The sequence below is a fragment of the Podarcis pityusensis genome (genome assembly GCF_964106645.2).
Source record: "Podarcis pityusensis genome assembly, chromosome: 13".
In the NCBI taxonomy this organism is placed as follows: Eukaryota; Metazoa; Chordata; class Lepidosauria; order Squamata; family Lacertidae; genus Podarcis; species Podarcis pityusensis.
This window is the reverse complement of record NC_138038.1, coordinates 2,611,823-2,630,668: the sequence shown is the minus strand read 5'-3', so window position 1 is coordinate 2,630,668 and position 18,846 is coordinate 2,611,823. Positions and strand designations below refer to the sequence as shown.

At 44.8% G+C, this 18,846-nt stretch overlaps 1 protein-coding gene across 6 annotated transcripts in view; it reads right to left on the bottom strand.

Moving 5' to 3' along the window:
* Positions 1-8,512: 8,512 nt before the first annotated feature.
* The window catches only part of IKZF1 (IKAROS family zinc finger 1), a 71,526-nt gene continuing 61,192 nt past the window's right edge, over positions 8,513-18,846 (bottom strand). For 4 of the 6 annotated variants that reach the window (XM_080976837.1, XM_080976838.1, XM_080976836.1 and 1 more), the window contains 2 exons: positions 14,608-14,742; positions 8,513-10,454 (listed from right to left, as the gene is read on the bottom strand). In XM_080976837.1, the coding sequence (XP_080832963.1) occupies positions 9,748-10,454; positions 14,608-14,742 (842 nt within the window). In that variant the 3' untranslated portion in view covers positions 8,513-9,747. The remainder of the gene's footprint in view (positions 10,455-14,607; positions 14,743-18,846) is intronic. The other 2 variants (XM_080976839.1, XM_080976841.1) reach the window with 1 other exon arrangement.

Below are 18,846 nucleotides of genomic sequence, written 5' to 3'. Positions count from 1 at the left end.
GTTCTGTTCGGACTTGCTGAGCTTCCTTGAGTAAAACGCTCCCGGCCTCCAAACCCCCTGCGGGTCTTTCTGCAGCAGGACTGCTCCCACGGCTCTGTCCGAAGCGTCTGTCTCCACCCTCATCGGCCTGCTGGGGTTGACATGAAGCAGCTGCTCTTCCGACGCGAAGAGACGCTTGAGTGCCTGAAAGGACTGCTCCGCCTGCTCTGTCCAGATGAACTTCTTTTTCTTGGAGCTGAGCGTGTCCGTGATGGCCGCTGTCTGCATCGCAAAGCCTTTGATAAACTTGCGATAGAAGTTCGCGAAGCCGACAAACCGTTGGACCTCCTTCCGGTTGCGTGGGCTTTTCCAATCCAACACTGCTCGGACCTTGGCGCTGTCCATGGCGAGCCCTTTATCAGACAACTTGTAGCCCAGGAAATCCACCTCCGTCACGTCGAATTGGCACTTCTCCAGCTTGGCGTAAAGCCTATGTTGCTGTAGCCTGCTCAGCACTTCCTTGACGTGTCTGTCATGCTCCTGCTGCGATTCCGAAAAGATCAGGATGTCATCCAAGAAACAGACGCACGTCTTGTAGAGGAGCCCCGCCAACACGTGATGCATGAAAGCTTGAAAAACGTGGGAGCCATTTTGCAATCCAAAAGGCATAACTCTATATTCGTAGGTGCCCAGGGGCGTGAACATGGCTGTCTTCCACTCATCTCCCTCCCGCATGCGAATGAGGTTGTATGCCCCTCGCAGGTCCAACTTGGTGAACACTCTGCCCTTCCGTACCTTTGCGAGGAGGTCGTCGATTCGGGGCATGGGGAAGTCCGATGGCTTGGTCACACTGTTCAAGATGCGAAAGTCCACTACAAGTCTTTTTTGGGGCGTGTCCCGCTTCTTAACAAAGAATACCGGACTGCCCCCCGCTGCCTTGGACTCTCGGATGAAACCGCGCTCCAAATTATGATCTATGAACTCTTTGAGTTCCTGCAGTTCGTCCTCAGACATGGAATACAGCTTCCCTTTGGGCAGCGCCGCCCCCGGCAGCAGGTCAATTTTGCAGTCATATGGTCTGTGGGGGGGTAGCCTGTCTGCCTCTTTCTCGCAGAAAACCTCCAAAAATTCTGCGTACTTGTGGGGAACCGCTTGCAGCGTGCCTAGCTGCAGCTGTGACTCCTCTTCCCCTCCTTCCTGCCAGGGCACGATGCAGTGTTCAGCGCAAAAGGAAGAGCCGAAGGTCAGCTGCCTCTGGTACCAAGCCAGCGTCGGGCTGTGCTTGTCCAGCCAACTCATGCCCAATACAATGGGCGTGTCCGATAGTTGAGTGACATTGAAGCTGATGATTTCCCTGTGATTCCCAAGTCGCATCACCATTGGTGGCGTCTGCTTCACCACTTGCCCCCCTAGCAGCTCCCTGCCATCCACCGTGACAACCTGCAGGGGCAGCGTGGCAGGCAGCAACTGTATAGCGTGCCGGTCGACAAAGTCCTGCCCTATAAAGTCCGCATTGCTTCCGGAGTCAATGGTGATTGGCACGTCCATGGTGATTCCATTGGGCAGCTGGAGCGACGCGGTGAGCTTCACTACCGGTTTGGGCGGGAGGGGGTCCATGGGCTGTAAAATCTCTGGGGACTGCTTCACTGACACGTCTGGCTGGGCCCCAGTGCCTCTTCCTCCAACCAGACTCCTTCGTTTCCCTGCTGTGGTTGTCCTTGCTGCGTTGCTGCAGTTACCATTGCTGAGGCTGCAGTGTGCTTGTGGAGCCTCTGGGGACACTCTTTCGCCATATGCTGTGGATCATCGCAGATGTAACACTTCCTGTTCCCTCTAGGAGGCTTCGCTTTCACTGCTGCCGGTGCTAGGGCTCTGGCTGCTGACTGAGCCCTTGCACCTCCAACCTCCATAGGTTCCGCTCCTCCTCCTGGCGGAGGCGTGGATTGCGCACGCGCTGCTTCTCTGGGAAGGAAGGAGGAACCCCTGGCTGGTTCGCGCCCTCCACGCCCTTCGTCCCTGCTCCACGGACGTCCTTCCAGCCGCACCCCCACCGCCAGCGCCCTCTGAACGATCTCCTGCGTGGTCCGGGGTCTCTCCCCCCTCGCAATTTCATCTTTAACCGAGCCGTGCAATCCCTCCCAAAACAGGTCTCTTACAGGAGCCGAATCTCTGTCCCATTCCAGGGCACTGACCAAAGCGAAAAAGCGGGCATGGTACTGCCTTACGCTGGCCCTCCCTTGCTTCAGTCCATGTATCTCCTGCCGAGCAAGATCCACGTCAATGCTTGATAAAAAGCACCCATCCATCGCTTTAATAAAGGCATCCGCATTTTGGAGCGCCGGATCCTTATCTCTCCACAAATTGCGCAGCCATGCTTTAGCATCTCCATGCAAATGGGACATGATGAATCCCACCTTCTCTTGCTCATCTCTAAAGTCTTTGTTCAGCAGTTGCAGTGCACACATTACATCTGCTCTAAAGTTGGGGTACTGTTGCAAATTCCCATCGAAGTGAGAGACCAGACCGCCTGTTCGTCTCCCCAACCCAATCCCCTCTGGTTTGGGTGTCAGTTGCCCTTGCTTCGTAAGCACTTCCAACCTGACCTGGAGATCCCTGTAGGCGGCAGCTGCGTCCTCCTCTCTCTTCCTGGATGCAAGAGCCTCGGCATTCAGTCGTGTCACTGCTTCTCTGAGTTCCACTATCTGCTGTTCGGCCGTCATGTTGTCTGCCGTTCGTGAGCTCGCTAGTAGGCACCCGCTTTCTCTCCTCTCCGCGAGGACGTAGATGCCCACAATCTAGGGATGGAGCTTACTGTCAGAGCTGCTTCCAGATCCTAGCTCACAGAGGATCACGCTACCCAGCGATCATTAAATAAAAGTCTTTATTGAGTTACAGTTTCCATTCTCAAGCTGCTGCGTGCAACTCTACGTCTCATGGTTAGATCGGCGAAGCTCCATCTGAGTCTCCGCCCCTTGTACACCAACTTAATATCCTAGCCTTGCTCCACCTTTTCCGCCTGACTGTTCTTCTCTGGGTCCCTCTGCCCCCCGGGGTCTCTTCCCTCCGGGATTCCTCCGACGCTGACGCTGACCCCCCTGACTCTTCTCCCTCCTTTCGGCGGGCTTTAGGACCTGGCTCCCTTTCCGGGCTGCCTACTGCGCCACCTTCCTGTGCATTTGAACTTGGCTCGCGCGCCCAACCTTCCACCTTCCGTCTGACCGTTTCTTCGCTCCCCGATGGAGGTGTGGCCACTCCTGACTCGTGCCCTCCCCCCTGTTGTGAGCTGCCAGCGCTTGATCCCTGGCGCCCTTCCTCTTCCCTGCTCTCTGGCGGTGACGCTGGTCCCGATTTCCAACTGCTCCCCTCTGAGTCCCCTCTGGCTCTATCTTCCTGGGGTGTCCCCCTAGGCTCCCCCCTTGCCCTGGCCACTGGTGCTCCTTTCTGTGAATCTTCTGATTCACTGGAAAGACTCGGAGATCTCGGGTCGTCGTCATCACTCATCTTTTCTTCTGCCTCCTCCCCCTCGCTCTCTGTTTCCTCCCTTGCCCTTGCCTCTGCTCCTGAACCCCTGACAGGTATGATAAGGTCAAAGCACATAAAGCATTTAAAAATCACATTGTCAGGAAAGCATTTTTTAATGTCTGGATAAGATACAAGGACTTATTGGAAAATAAAACTCCAAGGTGGTTGTCACCGATGGAAGCAAAAGCTCAGAAAAAGCTCAATATGGAGGCCAAATGGCCGAAATATTGGGAAATTTTGGAACAAGACGGAGATAGACTGAAATTGCAGAGTTTTGAGAAATTAAAAAACAAAGTGCGAGATTGGCTTCATTATTACCAGATAATGGAGGCATATAAGTTGGATAAGAAAATTGGTTTCCAGGTGGAAAAATCAAAATTAGAAACAGAACTATTAGAACCCAAAACTAAGATTTTGTCAAAGATGTATAACTTGCTGTTGAAATGGAATACTCAGGATGAAACGGTGAAATCTGCTATGATTAAATGGGCACAAGATGTTGGACATAACATAATGATGGCTGACTGGGAACAGTTATGGACCACAGGTATGAAGTTTACGGCATGCAATGCCTTAAGAGAGAATATTATGAAAATGATATACAGGTGGTACATGACACCAGTCAAGCTTGCAAAAATCTATCATTTGCCCGATGATAAATGTTGGAAATGTAAAGAAACCGAAGGTACATTCTTTCACCTTTGGTGGACGTGCCCAAGGATTAAGGCTTTCTGGGAGATGATTTATAATGAAATGAAAAGGGTATTTAAATATACCTTTCTGAAGAAACCAGAGGCCTTTCTCCTGGGCATGGTCGGCCAATTGGTGCCAAGGAAGGACAGAACTTTCTTTATGTATGCCACAACAGCAGCAAGAATACTTATTGCAAAGTATTGGAAGACACAAGATTTACCCACTCTGGAAGAATGGCAGATGAAGGTGATGGACTATATGGAACTGGCGGAAATGACTGGCAGAATCCGAGACCAAGGAGAAGAGTCGGTGGAAGAAGATTGGAAGAAATTTAAAGACTATTTACAGAAATACTGCAAAATTAATGAATGGTAGAATGATGTAAGAATGAAGTTAAGTGGTTTTAGCAGCAATGTTATAAAGGTGTATGTAAAAATGGATTGTTAACAGGTGAAAATCCAAAGTTATAATATATTAAGTTAAAGGTTTAAGATAAAAACAAAGAGGGAAAGGAATTGCTAAATTAACCAATAGAACTGGAATACAAAAAAGGGAGGTGTGAGGAGGTCAGGGAAGCAAAGAAATGAAATGTAAGGCATGGAAAGATTGATGTGTTTTTTAAAGTGTTTTTTTATCTTTTTTCTGTATTTTGTATTTTTTTTCTTTTTTATTTCTTTCTTTTTTTCTTCTCTTTTTATTTATGTAATCTTTTCTTTGAAACTTTAATAAATATCATTTTTTTAAAAAAAAGAAAAGGTGGGGCCACATTATGATGATCCTGAAGACATGGCGCTGGCTCCCAGTGAGCTGCTGGACCCTCTTCCAGGTGCTGGGACTAGAGCACAAATGCCCTTAAGGCCAAAGTCCTTTAAGGAGTGTCTCTTCCCCTTCCCCCAGCATTGACCACGTCAAGGCTTTAAAATCTCTAATGTGATTGGTTAACTGATCAGAGATGTGTAATCAACTTTTAACGATTTGATTTGTAAGGTGAGCCTCAGCAGAGGATTTCACACATTTGGCCGTGGGACCGAGTGTGCGTGTAAAGCGTCTTGCACAAGAGACAGTATTCTTTGGCCACAGCCATTGCTCAAACTCCCTGCATGTCTGGTTTTTTAATCACAGCTGTGGTCTACAGAAAGCTACTAACTACATAGGTTACATAATGCTACACAGCAACGCTGAAGACAAACCCCATAACTTTAGCAAGATGCTTAAAATTTTGATTTTCAAAGAGTAATGACTTAATAAAGCTACTGTGAATGTAAACACTGCTTAATTTTTGCACATTGCCTCACTATTAGCCATGCAGTCAGACTCAGAAGCTTCTACATTTTGTGGTGACTCAGCATTTAAGAGGAGCACTTTGCACATGCTCAGAATCTTGGCTCAAACAAAACAAGGAATGTAGGGAAACAGGACTGTGCTCCAAGAGCCCCAATCATAAAATCCTGGTACCCTGAAGCCCAACTGACCCCAGCAGTCAGCTGACTTTATGTCTGGCTTTATGCTTCCCAAAGGAATGTGTCAAAATCATATAGTGGAACCTTGCTAGACTGTACCACTTCAGACTGCACATACTGGTCATATCTGATCAAAATAAAATGCTACACATAGAAATCTAGCATATAAAGGGGGAAAATATGCTAGCTTTCTATAAGCAAGAGCTTTTTTTTCATGTGCCATCCCTGCCTCCAGCTGAATACATAGGGATGGCAGAGAAATTTGAGTCGGTCTGCATTTAAAGGCAAACCTACCCAATGTGCACTTTCTGAAACCATATGCGAGCCCAAACACAGCCAGCCTGCAAAATTCACACGTGTACAAAAAAATGCATATACTAGAGTGAAGTGTGCATGAAAATGCATATATTAGTGAAAATAAAATGCATTTTGTTTTTGCAAAAACGTGCATATTAGGCAAAATTCACACTAAAAATATAAGCTTCCAAGAGGACTTAAAAAATATTAATGGCTAGAAGCTGATGTGAAAATGTGGTTTGCTTCTTGTTGAACCCAGCAGCAAAATTGCTGGCGGTTGCTGGCCTTTGAATAGTCTCTCTTAATTGCCTCTAAATGTCAGTTCCAGCTCCCTGACGAGGGGAGGTTGCCATTGTAGGTTTCTTCCTTCCATAGAGGTGCCCTCTGGTGGGTTGAAGCTGCAAGGATGAAGGTTGCAATGCGCACTGGGAACAGCTGGCGTGGATCAGGCCAGGGGCTCACTTAGCTCAGCACGCTGTAAATGCAAGGATCCACCACAGCCCCAAGAGACCACACTTTCTCTTTCCTAGAATAAATATTCCAAGTATCCCGTGTTTACGAAAGGAAATGTCTGTGTCTTCAGACAAAACTTTACTAACATTCAGATTTTTTTATGAAATTTGCTTCATTTTGTTTTAAATACATTGCTCCGAAAAGATAACTGCAATTACAATATAAATCCACAACAAAAAATGTGTTAAGTACAAGTACAAACAGGCAACGCCAAAGTAGGGACATTGTGCGATTTTTGAAAAGCATTTTTTGATCTGCTGTTATTTACAGATGTGAGGCAATCTATTATAACAAACATCAATGTGAACTAAGCCACCCACTTTTCTGAGAGTATAAGTAATCCAGAATAAAATAAGTTCTCAGAGTCCAGTTTTTCAAAACCATACATTTTTAAAAAAGAAATTACCAGGACATTTTCATTTTCAAACAAAACAATGACCATTATGGGTTTGAGTTACAGATAGGTAGCCGTGTTGGTCTGCCATAGTCAAAATAAAAAAATCCTTCCAGTAGCACCTTTAAGACCAACTAAGTTAGTTCTTGGTATGAGCTTTCGTGTGCAAGCACACTTCTTCAGATACGAAGTGTGCTGAAGAAGTGTGCTTGCACACGAAAGCTCATACCAAGAACTAACTTAGTTGGTCTTAAAGGTGCTACTGGAAGGATTTTTTTATTTTCATTATGGGTTTGGTGTGTGTGGAGGGGTGAGGCTGGAGGAGGCAGAAGTGACAGTTCAGACAGCAGGTCACAAATTCTGATAAAGGGTAGCTTACTAATATGCTAACTCACTAAACTGTATTTGCTTTCAGTACCTATGTACTTAGTTGCAATCAGTGTTTTTTTCCTAGAAAAATAGGTGCCAGTACAGTGGTACCTCGGGTTAAGTACTTAATTCATTCCGGAGGTCTGTTCTTAACCTGAAACTGTTCTTAACCTGAAGCACCACTTTAGCTAATGGGGCCTCCCGCTGCTGCCGGCCGCCATCGCGTGATTTCTGTTCTCATCCTGAAGCAAAGTTCTTAACCCAAGGTACTATTTCTGGGTTAGCGGAGTCTGTAACCTGAAGCGTATGTAACCTGAAGCGTATGTAACCCGAGGTACTACTGTACTCACCCATGAAGTTGTTACAGTAAGTGCCACACTTTTTAACAACACCCCCCCAAACAAAAGAGATGTCGGTACTGCATACTCAAGCACTCCCTGAAAAGAAAGCACTGGTTGCAACATAAATAGAAAAACCTAGAACCAGAAACACGCCGGCACTGATAACGTATTAATTAATATCTGTTTAAGTACAGCTATGATACATATGAACACAGAACTTTCTTGGTATGCATGAATGTTAAAAATGGCATGGAGCAGCACAAATTCTCATATATAGAGCAGCCCTGCACTGCACCAAACTTGTGCCCATTGAGTTCAGTGGCAGGAACTCAGATGCACAGCCAAAGGAATTTGGACATGGATCTGTTTCCTCCATTGAAATGAACGGAGTAATCCTTGCAGATAGGGGAGAGCAGTGTGTACAGCGCACAAAACTGCCTGTGCTGATAAAAAAATGGCTGAATAAGACTGATAATTTTTTGCAACAGACCGAACCATTTTGACAGGCCAGAAATTGTAACTATAAAGGTCTTATTCTCCTCAGTTATAAAGGTGACATCGAGTGCTGCTCTAAAATAGGTTTCTAGTCCCAGCTGGGAATGAAGGAATGGGGTGGATCAGTGATGGCCTTGTGCCGTTGTGCAGCATCCCCTCTGAGGTTTCTTCACACATCGCCTTTTTTCAGCGCATTCTTAAAGAAAGGTTGCATGTTAAAATACCACGTGTGTGTAAAACAGCTCCCTCTTGACCAGCAAATCTGGGTTTGTTGCTGCGTCATGTGTGCAAGACCCCTTCAGCAAGCGTGGGGCAGCGCTGAAAGACACAGGAAATGAAAAAAGACACTTTCCAGTGTAAAATAGGCAAAGTGTGGGTTCTGCAGATGTAGTTTAACTGTGGGATTTAAAACACTACCCCCGCCATAATTAATAAGACCAAAAAAACACCCCCATGCACTTTCATTTTTAATAGAAGCTTCATTAAAAAGAAGATTCAGCTTATGATTTAAAAGTGTCTTGCCAAGGCAGACAAGAAGTTAATTAATTATGTGCTAAATTCACCAACAGAACCTGTGCAATCTCTTTTGGAAAGTGTGTGTTACACAAAGACATTTAATGTGTTTGAAACAGCCTTGCACAGTTGTTTTTACATATACAACTTTTGTCTTTTAACTTACCACCTTATTTACTCCATCATTTCTAAGCCTAAACCTGACAACAGCAGTATTTGTCATGTGGAAGTTGCAAAGACTGACTCCTGCAAAATGGCCCTATCCCAATGATCCCTTTCTATATCCACAGTAGATTGCACAGGTGTGGCGATTCCCCCCCACACCTTAAAAATAGGGAAACTGCTCCCCCTCATTCACATTCACAGCATTAGAAATCGTTTTATAATCTCAGCAAGTAGTTTGTGATAGAGGACAGGGTCCTACATACAACCCTGTGAGCCTACACAAAAGACCTTTTCCCATAAGTTAAATGATGCAAAGGCTGCAACTCAGATTTTTCTGAGACTGTTTAGAATAACCCACAAAATAGCACTCCTAACAAGCACAGCAGCAGCCATGCTCTCCACCCATGTTTTTCGAGGCAATGCTGCCTTGATTCTTCTGGACTTGCTCCGTTCCAAAACTAAGCACATTCTGAATAATCTACAATGATGACACCTGTGCTGTTCAGCTTTTGGAGATCATGGCTCAAATGAATTCCGCTCGAGAGGTGATTCAATACGGCTGGGACCACCCAAAAAACTTAAGAGCTTTTTAAACCTACTCTAAATGTGGATTATTGCTGTTGGTTAGTGAATGTACCAAATCATTATAGGAAATCGTAATTTATGTATGGTGTAAGAAGTGTATTTTCAGAGTGTCACCACAGAAAAAGATAACATTAATTTTGTTTTTCTAGTTTCCAACCAAAACTGTGCATACTCATACCCAAATAAAGGCCTTGGATGAAAGAAAAGAGCGGGGGAGGGGTTGCTAGCAAGAATGGGTTTCTTCTACCTAACTACAAAAACTCCTACTTTACTATATTTGGGTGACTTATATTTGCAATAAAAACATCAATATTAAGAGTAGAAAACTGAATTGTGCATGCATGCTATGAGAAGAGTTCATTTCCAGGGACCTGACCTTCTGCTTTTCACAGAGCTCCAGACAATTTCTATACAAGTAGTTTTAACTCATGTGGTAGCGGTGTTCTCCTCGGGTGATGTGGGAGGAGAACTCGTACCTGTCCTGGCTGTGGTAGCCACACATGTTACACTCAAACGGATTGCGGAAGCCATGGCAGCCCATATGGATGGTGTACATTACATGATCCAAGAACAGGACCCGACAATGTTCACATCTGTAAACTTTCACTTGCTCTCCATTGCCATTTATTACTTTGAAGGCATCTTGGGAGCTGTCACTGTTTGCCCTTAGGAGGTCATATGGCCGGTGTTCTTCCTTTATCGAGAGACCGTTCCGTGCATGGGGTGCTATGTGATTTGTTAGGTAAATTAAGCCGCTGCGTTCTTCGTTATTGCTTTCCGTATCAGTGGAGTCTTGACTGTTGATGGGTGAAGGGTCCCTTTCTGAAGAAATGGATTTGGCTTTAGAAAGTAGTAGCAAGTTTTCCACCGCGCTGTCCTGAGCGGCGTGATTGGATCGGGCCAGGTTGGTCTCCCCAAGGGACTTATGAAGCTGATACATGGGGCTGATGACAGGCACTACTTCGGAGCCTCCTGGGGGGGTCTGCACCAGCGGGCGCAAGGACTCTGCCCCCAGGTAGCTGATGGCATTGTTAATGGCCTGGTCTATGACATGGGTCTGCATCATATCATTCTCCTTCTCAAAATTGGTGGTTGCATCATAAGGAACATCAGATGCACATTTTTCACCTGCAATCCAAAATAGTCATAAATTAGGCTTGGGATTGAAATGCCTTTGAAACATCTCCATTAATCAGACCTGAGCGTGGCATTGCAGAACACAAGACAAATCAACACAGAGAGATATCACAGCTTTCAGGCCCTGCTGCTATCTTTTTGCTATTATGAGAAAATATGTAGAGATGTAAATATTTTGTAATGGAAATTGGTATGTGGTATGCACTTCAACAATGTAATTGCCATATGCTTTTAACTGTATTTATCCTGTTTCATGATTGGAAGCCATTGTTGGAAGATCACTGTTGGTCAAAAAAGTAGTCTAGATATTTAAAGATAAATGCTATATTGATTATTCCTAGATCTAATGGCATGAAACTGGTGTCTTAAATGAACTAAGTCGCCATTTTTATCATTTAAGTAGCAATTTTTTTATTATTCCAGATTCAGAATCCCCTACATCAGATATTCAATAACAACTTTTTGGGCTATATCCAGTTCTTTAGACTGGCATTTAAAATTAATTGCAGAAACTGATACATGAGATGGACTCCAGTGACTGATCTCAAAATCTAGATTTTAAAAATTGAATCTTTTTTCTTAAAAAAAAAGAATGATAATATTTCATTTCAGGCTTGCAATTCATTTTGCTTATGTAATCCCTACTAAGGATGCTGGAGACTTCCTTCAAAAATGGAAACACGACTGGAAATTCCCGCAATCTGCCTGTTTGTCGGAGGCCATGAACAGAAATCATGCAATCGAATATGAGTGATAAGTCACTACTGTTGTTTAAGGCTACACATTATTTCTTTCTTTCTGCATTTACATTACATTACTTTCTGCATTGTTTTTGATGTTTCCATTACACTGAAATTAATTACGTCATTAATTACATATGTTTCAGCCATTGCAGATAGTGAGACAAATAATGTAAGCTTTAGTGGAAGTTGAACCGTAGCAGAATAGAAACAGCCCTGATTGTGAGGGACCCATGATGAACCCAGGAAGGGATGGAAATTGCTGCCTCTTTACATTCCTGATCAGCACAGATACACATTTCAAAACGATCTTGGTAATTCTATGTCAAATCTTCCTTCTGTTTTTGGAATTCCTTTTACTTGTTAGTGTTTCCTATCAGGAAGGGTGAACTTTGTGGGTCATCAGCTGGGCTTGGCAAGACCCCCCCCCCCCCCGGCAGCAGCTGCCCCTTTGTAAACACAGCCCGCTGGTGATCCTGCACAGAGAAGTGCAGGTGGGATGAGAAATGTTTCACCATTTCTCCTCCCCATAGAAATTAGCAGGCTGCCCAGTCTTTGCTGGCACAGAATGAAGGCCATGACTGGGCGGGACTGAAGCAGAAAAGAAAAGAAGACCCCTGTAATTGTCCTGCACTCAGCCTGAGATCTCCCTTGCCCACACAACACGTGCTCAGCAGGGCCAGGGGATCGGGCCAGGTAGCAGGGACTCAAAATGAGGGCCAAGCTACAAGTTGCATGCAGACTCCTTTGGGAAAGGGCGGTTTTCATTGTGCAAGATGCATGCAGGGAACGTTCTCTCCTCCACCACTTTTCTGCTGCAACTCCCCACTTCCTCTCAGAGAGGTTCCAGATGCACATTTGTGGAGGCAAAAACATCTGGTAAGGAAAGCCAGCTGGAGGGAGAAGAGAGGTGATGGCAAGGGGAAAGTCTAAATGCCCTTCCGCTTCCCCTGCTGAAAGCCCCCCTCTCCCCAAACTGCTTTTCCTTAGAAGGAGCAGGCAGGCCTGGGTGTGTCTGCATATTTACCTCCATGGCACAAATGGCACAGCGGGGGGGGGGGGGGAGAAGAGGGAGAGATCATTTATCCTGGGACAATGGCATGGAGGAAAGGGTTAAATTTAGGGGGTGAGATTTCAGACTTGAATCTATGCATCCCCTTTTCTAAAAATTAAGCACAGACTACACTGAACTGCGCTGACACATAAAGATCATGCAAAAGAGAACAAAGAAATAAAATCATCCAAAGGGCAAGTTAGATTCCACTTTGTGAAGAAAGCAAAGCTGAGGCTGGGCGGGGGGGGGGGGGGCGGAATTTGGGCTCCCTTGGTGCTATGCTGACATGAGCCCTACCTTCTGAAGCTGAGCCTGCGCCTCTCTAAATTTGTACTGTCATTATGGTATCTTCTTTCACCACACTCTGAATAACTGACAGGAAATGCTGTTCTTCTAATCTGGCAGCTCTTCTTATCACGAGGGTAAGGAAGTGAGAGTCTGCCCTCATCCCAAAGCGGGACACCACCTTCACAAAAAATGTTCTCGTCAAATCTCCTTAGTTCGTTCATGGGATAGACGTGTACTTTGACTATGGAGCCTCCCTCTTCCCTGCCAATCAATTCTGGGGGAAAGCAAGGAAAAAATATGTCAGGGACGTTTCTGCATCTGCCATTAAAAGGTAAAGGGACCCCTGACTGTTAGGTCCAGTCGTGACCGACTCTGGGGTTGTGCGCTCATCTCGCTTTATTGGCCGAGGGAGCTGGCGTGCAGCCTCCAGGTCATGTGGCCAGCATGACTAAGCCGCTTCTGGCGAACCAGAGCAGCGCACAGAAACGCCGTTTACCTTCCCGCCAGAGCGGTACCTATTTATCTACCTGCACTTGTTGGCATGCTTTCGAACTGCTAGGTTGGCAGGAGCAGGGACCGAGCAATGGGAGCTCACCCCATCATTGTGAGGATTTGAACCGCCGACCTTCTGATCGGCAAGTCCTAGGCTCTGTGGTTTAACCCACAGCGCCACCTGCGTCCTCATTAGGAAAGTCTATTAGGACATTATTCAATCAGCCATGCGTTAAGATCACCCAGGAGGCTCTGCAAGAGAAGCACAACTGCAGAAGCCCACTGGGAGCAGCAAAGGCTAGAGCTGTTTTAGCAGTGATGCCCCACGCCTGGAACGCTCATGGGCATTTGGAGTAAATTGGTGATAGCTGCTTACTAAGCTTTGTATTTTCTTATGATGCTGTATTTTATTGATTGGTTTCTTAATTCGTGCTTTATATCTTTATATCTTACAGCTGTGGGATCGTTATGATGTGATGAAGGGGAGTCTACAAATTTGGTAAAGAAATAAAAGTAAAATAGGGAGGTTTATCTGGCCACTTCATTCTCCTCCAAAGGAAGGTTTTCTCCCTTATGTGAAAATGCTTGGAGTAAGAAATCATGCTCTACAACTCTGATTTTTGTGTGGTTTTATTATTTGTGCTGTGCATCTGGATTTATTTTGAATGCTTCAATTTGTATTGATGGAATTTTATGTATTGTTGTATTGTGTTTCATGATTGATTGATTGATTGATTTAGATTTATTGCGGCCATTGGCCATTGTATTGTGTTTCATGCTTTGTTAAGTTACTCTGAATGCACTGATGGAAAGTGGGATATAATAATTTTAGTGAAAACTAGGCAGGAGAAGATGATTTATCCCACCTCTCTTGTGCACCACATGCAATAACCCACCTTCTCCATAGAGGACCTGGCAATTCTGTTCCCAATAGATGTTTTGAAAGTAAACACAATTGCGTTAGTAAACTTAATATGTATGTCTCATTCTCTCTCTGTTTGTGTACACACACACACACACACACACACACACACCCTAGAGAATGTGATAATGTAGGAGAAGCAATAGACCAGTAAAGTGCCCAAGAGAAGGAGAAGCAGAAATGGGTAAAATCTCTGATAGGGAAGGGCACTCGGCAGTCTAGTGAATGATCTTAGAGCACATGATTCTGTGCGGTTGTTGAAACTAAACAGGTGTAGCCCTAATCACTTCCTGGACAAGAAACCACTGGAAGCCCCAGGTAAGCCACTGGAAACTTTCAAAAGACAAAAATGGGCTTAAAAAAAATAAAGATGTGGTAGGAGGAATTGTTTCTGTCTTTTCAGATATATATCTGAAATCTTATATGTGCTTTATCATGTTGCGACAAACAAAACACTGCAAATGTTTCCGAGATTGAAAGTGCTACTTAAATGACTGATCCAAAATTTTCACAAATTACTGACTGGAGCTAGGAGTAGCTTGGAACTGAATCTCTTAATTAATTACTTTGCTCTTCCTGTTGCAATAAAGAAAAACAAAACTGAAAAATCCAACCATGTAAAGGAGGCAGCAAACATTTAACTCTTACCAACAAATTTCTGAGGCATAGAACTCTTACGTTTGGCGACGTTACTTGCTAGTCTGTCCAACATAAGGGATCGCTCTGATCCCATCTTGCACAGGTCTTCAGCCATTTCGCTCTGGCTGGTTTCCTCTTTCATGACTGCAAAAATTAAAAGAAACAAGATATCCTAAACACACAGGCATGGAAAGTTCCAGCTTTGCTGAGGCATGGGGGAGAAGGTGCCCAAAAAGAAGCAGTCTGGGATATCCAAGGCTAGATTCTCAAATCAGATGGCATAGTCTGAATGAATTGTTTTAGCACTGCGAAACCATTTTTAAATTCCAAAACCAGTAACAGTTTTTCACCATAGCTTTGTATAATGGCATTATGATATGGGCAGTTTTATTTCCAGTCTGTTTCCAATGATTCCTAACATGGAATTAACCTTTCTAACAATTGCCACTAACTCTTAAGTCAGAGCTTTCCAAAATGTGTGTTGTGACATGTTAGAAAAACAGTGTGCAGGTGTGTCATGAGAACACTCTTATAAGGGGTTAGTTTAACCTCTGGTTTGCTGGTAAAATTGAATTACTGTGTCGTGAAATGATGCATGTCTAAAAAGTGTGTCACCAACATGAGAACTTTGGAAAGCTCTGTCTAGAGCACACAATGCAAACTGAATCATCTCTATCTATATTCTTGTGGACTCTCACTCCCCAAACCCCCCAAAAGGCAATAATTTACCCTTGCAGAAGCCATGCTGGTTCTGTTTCAGCAAGGTCTGCTCTTCTATATGTTTGGCAGTTGTATCTTTATCAATGCTAAAGAAACAACTAGTCTTCCCAGAGCAGATGCTAAACTAGCTGACCTGTAGTTTCCCAGATCCTCTTTTTCAAACTGGTGCTACGCTGGCCATTTCCCACTCCTCAGATAGGCTGATCTTAGGGACAAGTGACGTGGTACTTTTGTTAGATGAGCAATTTGACATTTGAGTCCTTTCAGAACTCTTGCATGGGTGTCATTCAGTCTCTGATTTGCTAGGTTTAAACTTGTCAACAAGGCAGACAACTTTGTTTTCCTCCACTATTTGTCTCTTCCTTGGGACCTCTTCACAAGGAAGTTAATTCAGGCACAGGGGTCTGCCCTGCATCTTCTGCGGTGAAGACAGATGCAGACAATTCCTTGACCACCTTCTTTGCAACCCCCCCTTCAAGTGGAGCCCATAATTCTTATACAGGCCTGGCTTGTCCCCAGATGTTCCCCAGTGCCTAACAAACCCAAACCCCTCCTTCTGACACTACCATCTGATCCGTGTATTGAGATCACAGAGCTGTGCATGGAAAAAGTTATATTTCAGAGAAGGCTACCCTGAAGGTCCTGGATGCCAAACGCTTACCTAACAAACCACATTTTGCTTTCAGGACTGGATGAATACATTTCCTTCCCATCACATTGACGTCAAGAGGCAGCATAACTACTCCCTAGCACAGTCTTATCAGGCTCTCCACATGACACCTGAAACCTTTGCACTAGGCAGGAAATCTCCACAAACCCCTAATGATGGAACAACTAGGTTTGGGTCGGAAATTCAATTCAGCTCTTATGAAAGACAAAGCTACCTGATCTGCATTTTTCAAATCAATACACAAACCAAAACAGAGCCATCCTACAGAATTTGCACTTCTAATAATTTTACAATGTTGTTCTCCAGCCAAGGTGCACAAAAATGCTAGGTAAGTTATGCATAAAATACATATATTGGTGAAAACATTTTTTTAAAAAATGTATTAGGGGAAATACTAGGGAAAACTACATTAAAAAAATTTCTGTTGTGAGAAATTTCAAGAAATAATAATTGCAAACTGATGTGGAACTATGGAGAGCTGAACTGAAGGTAGGAAAAATGAGAAACCAAAATGCACAGGTTGCCCACCCCTATGAATCCCCTCCTACCAGGAGCCCCTCATTCCCTGGAGCATCCCCAGTGTGAGAGGATAACTGCTCTTTTAAAGCAACTGTCATGGATGCATTGCATGGGCTGCACTAGATGAGCCTTGGGGTCCCTTCCAACTCTCACCCTCAGAATGGGATCCAGCTGCCACACCTGTGAAGGCTTCCTCTGTCTCTCAGCTTTTCCTGGCCAGCTACCATGGACTAATGGGGTCAAAATAATTCCCTGAGGGTTGGGAGCTCCTTCTACCCAGCAACCCATGATTCCAGCAGAGCAGGCAATCACACGTGTGCCGTTCTGTGAAATAGACTGGATGGCCCCCCACGCCCCTGCTGGATTACTACTTTCATGTCTGTTTTTGTTGGTTCTTTAGTTAGTTAACTTTGGAAGCTGGGATCTGTTAGGTCACAAAGGGGGGGGGGTGCCCTGACTTGCTGACCCTGTTGCTGAAGAGTTGGGTATGTTTAGTCTAGAGAAGCAAAGACTGAGGGAGGTGATATTATGACCACCCTCAAATATCCAAAGGGCTGTCACATGCAAGATGGTGCATGCTAGTCTTCTGCTGCTCCAGAGGGGACAACCTGAGTCAATGACTTCAAATGACAAGGAAGGAGATTCTGACTAAACATCAGGAAGAGCTTTCTGGCAGTGAGAGCTGTTGGGACAGATTCCTCAGGAGGTGGCAGGCTCTCCTTCGCTGGAGGCTTTTAAGCTGAGGTTGGGTGGCCATCTGTCAGGGATTCTTTAGCTGTGATTCCTTTGGACTACCTTCCAATTCTATGGCTCTGTAACGAAGTGGGGCTGAACTCCTGGGCTCAACCAATTCTAAAGAGTAAGAATGTTAAAGGGGGATGGATTTGAGTTTGTTTAGTCCCCTGGGAGTGGAGATTTTTGTCAGGATCGATTCCAGTGAAGATTAACTTCCTGAGATGTTTTCTTTTAAAACTGAAACTAGCTTTCAGTGGGTTTTACAAGCTGACTTGGAGTGAGGCCTCGTGTTTGACTTTAGCTTGTATGGCACTCTTATAAAAGCTTCCTGAAATTTAAGGCTCATCCTCTTCAAAGCAGCAAAAGTTTATTAGTAAGAAAGATACTTTATTTTAAGCTACTCTGTGAACCCAGAGATTAGTCAAGCAAGGCTGTCGTTTTCACCACCTGCAGTTGGTGGTTGTGATATGACAAGGGATGGCGGAGAACTTTGCAATAGTCAAATGTGAGCTCTGCAGCTGGCTGCCTATGTGGTGAGCACTAGTGATCTTCAATTTTACACACACACTTACACACACACACACACACACACACACACACTCTTAATGACAGTATTTTCGAACCCAGGAAATATTTAATGATGTTTTGGATACTAATACTATTGTCACAGGCTGGTTGGATGCAGAGGAGTGTTGGGAGGCCCCATCCAGGGAACCCCTAAGGCAACCCCCTGGGGAAGAAGGCTCCGGGGGCTGGTGGTGGGACGACAATGAGAGGTCAGAGGGAGAAGAGGGAGCAGATTGGGAGGAGGAGGTGTCGGAAGCTGAAGAGGAAACAGGGCTTAGTGAGCGGGCAGAATCTGGGGCAGAGAGCAGTTCAGACCAAGAGGCAGAAGCAGAAGGGGGTTAAGAGGCCAAGAGGAGGCAGGCTGCTGAAGAATCCAGGGTGTCTCCCCCTCCTGCTGTGAGGGAGGAGTGTTAGTGAGCAGTAGGAAGGGCCGTCATTGAAACAAGACCTACTGGGAAGGGTTGCTGTGACCACTAGGCATGCTCTGTTTTAGTTTCTTTGAATAATTAACTTCATGGACCCCAGTGTTTTTTATTGCTGACCTACACCTGACTCTGGTTTCTGACAATTATTTTGTTTTGGAGTTATCCTTCTCAAATGTGTATTCCACTGAATTCTGTTTTGTTGAGGCAGTGATGGTAGCCATTAACATTAATTGCTCTGTTTCTTATCATGTCTCCCTGTCTCTCCATTACAAGACTTCCTATGTGTATGGGAGCATTTAAGGTTGTAGTGCTTGTAGTACTGTTAGCTTTATAAATACGTAAGCAAATACATTTTAAAGGGACTAAGGGTTCTCTGAGCTTCTGAGTCACAGTCTCATATATTACAGAGCACAGAAGCTTTCTTTAATCTCATCTCTCACAATCTATTCATCATATATTAATATCATGTTTTTCATTTCTTATACAGAAGGGGGAACAATGTAGACCCTTTCCCCATGGAGGAGCACAGAGATCACTGCAATCCAGCCTCTCCCTCAGAGCTGAGGTTTCATAATGCACAAACATTTTGCGTTAACTTGAATGTTTAGAATG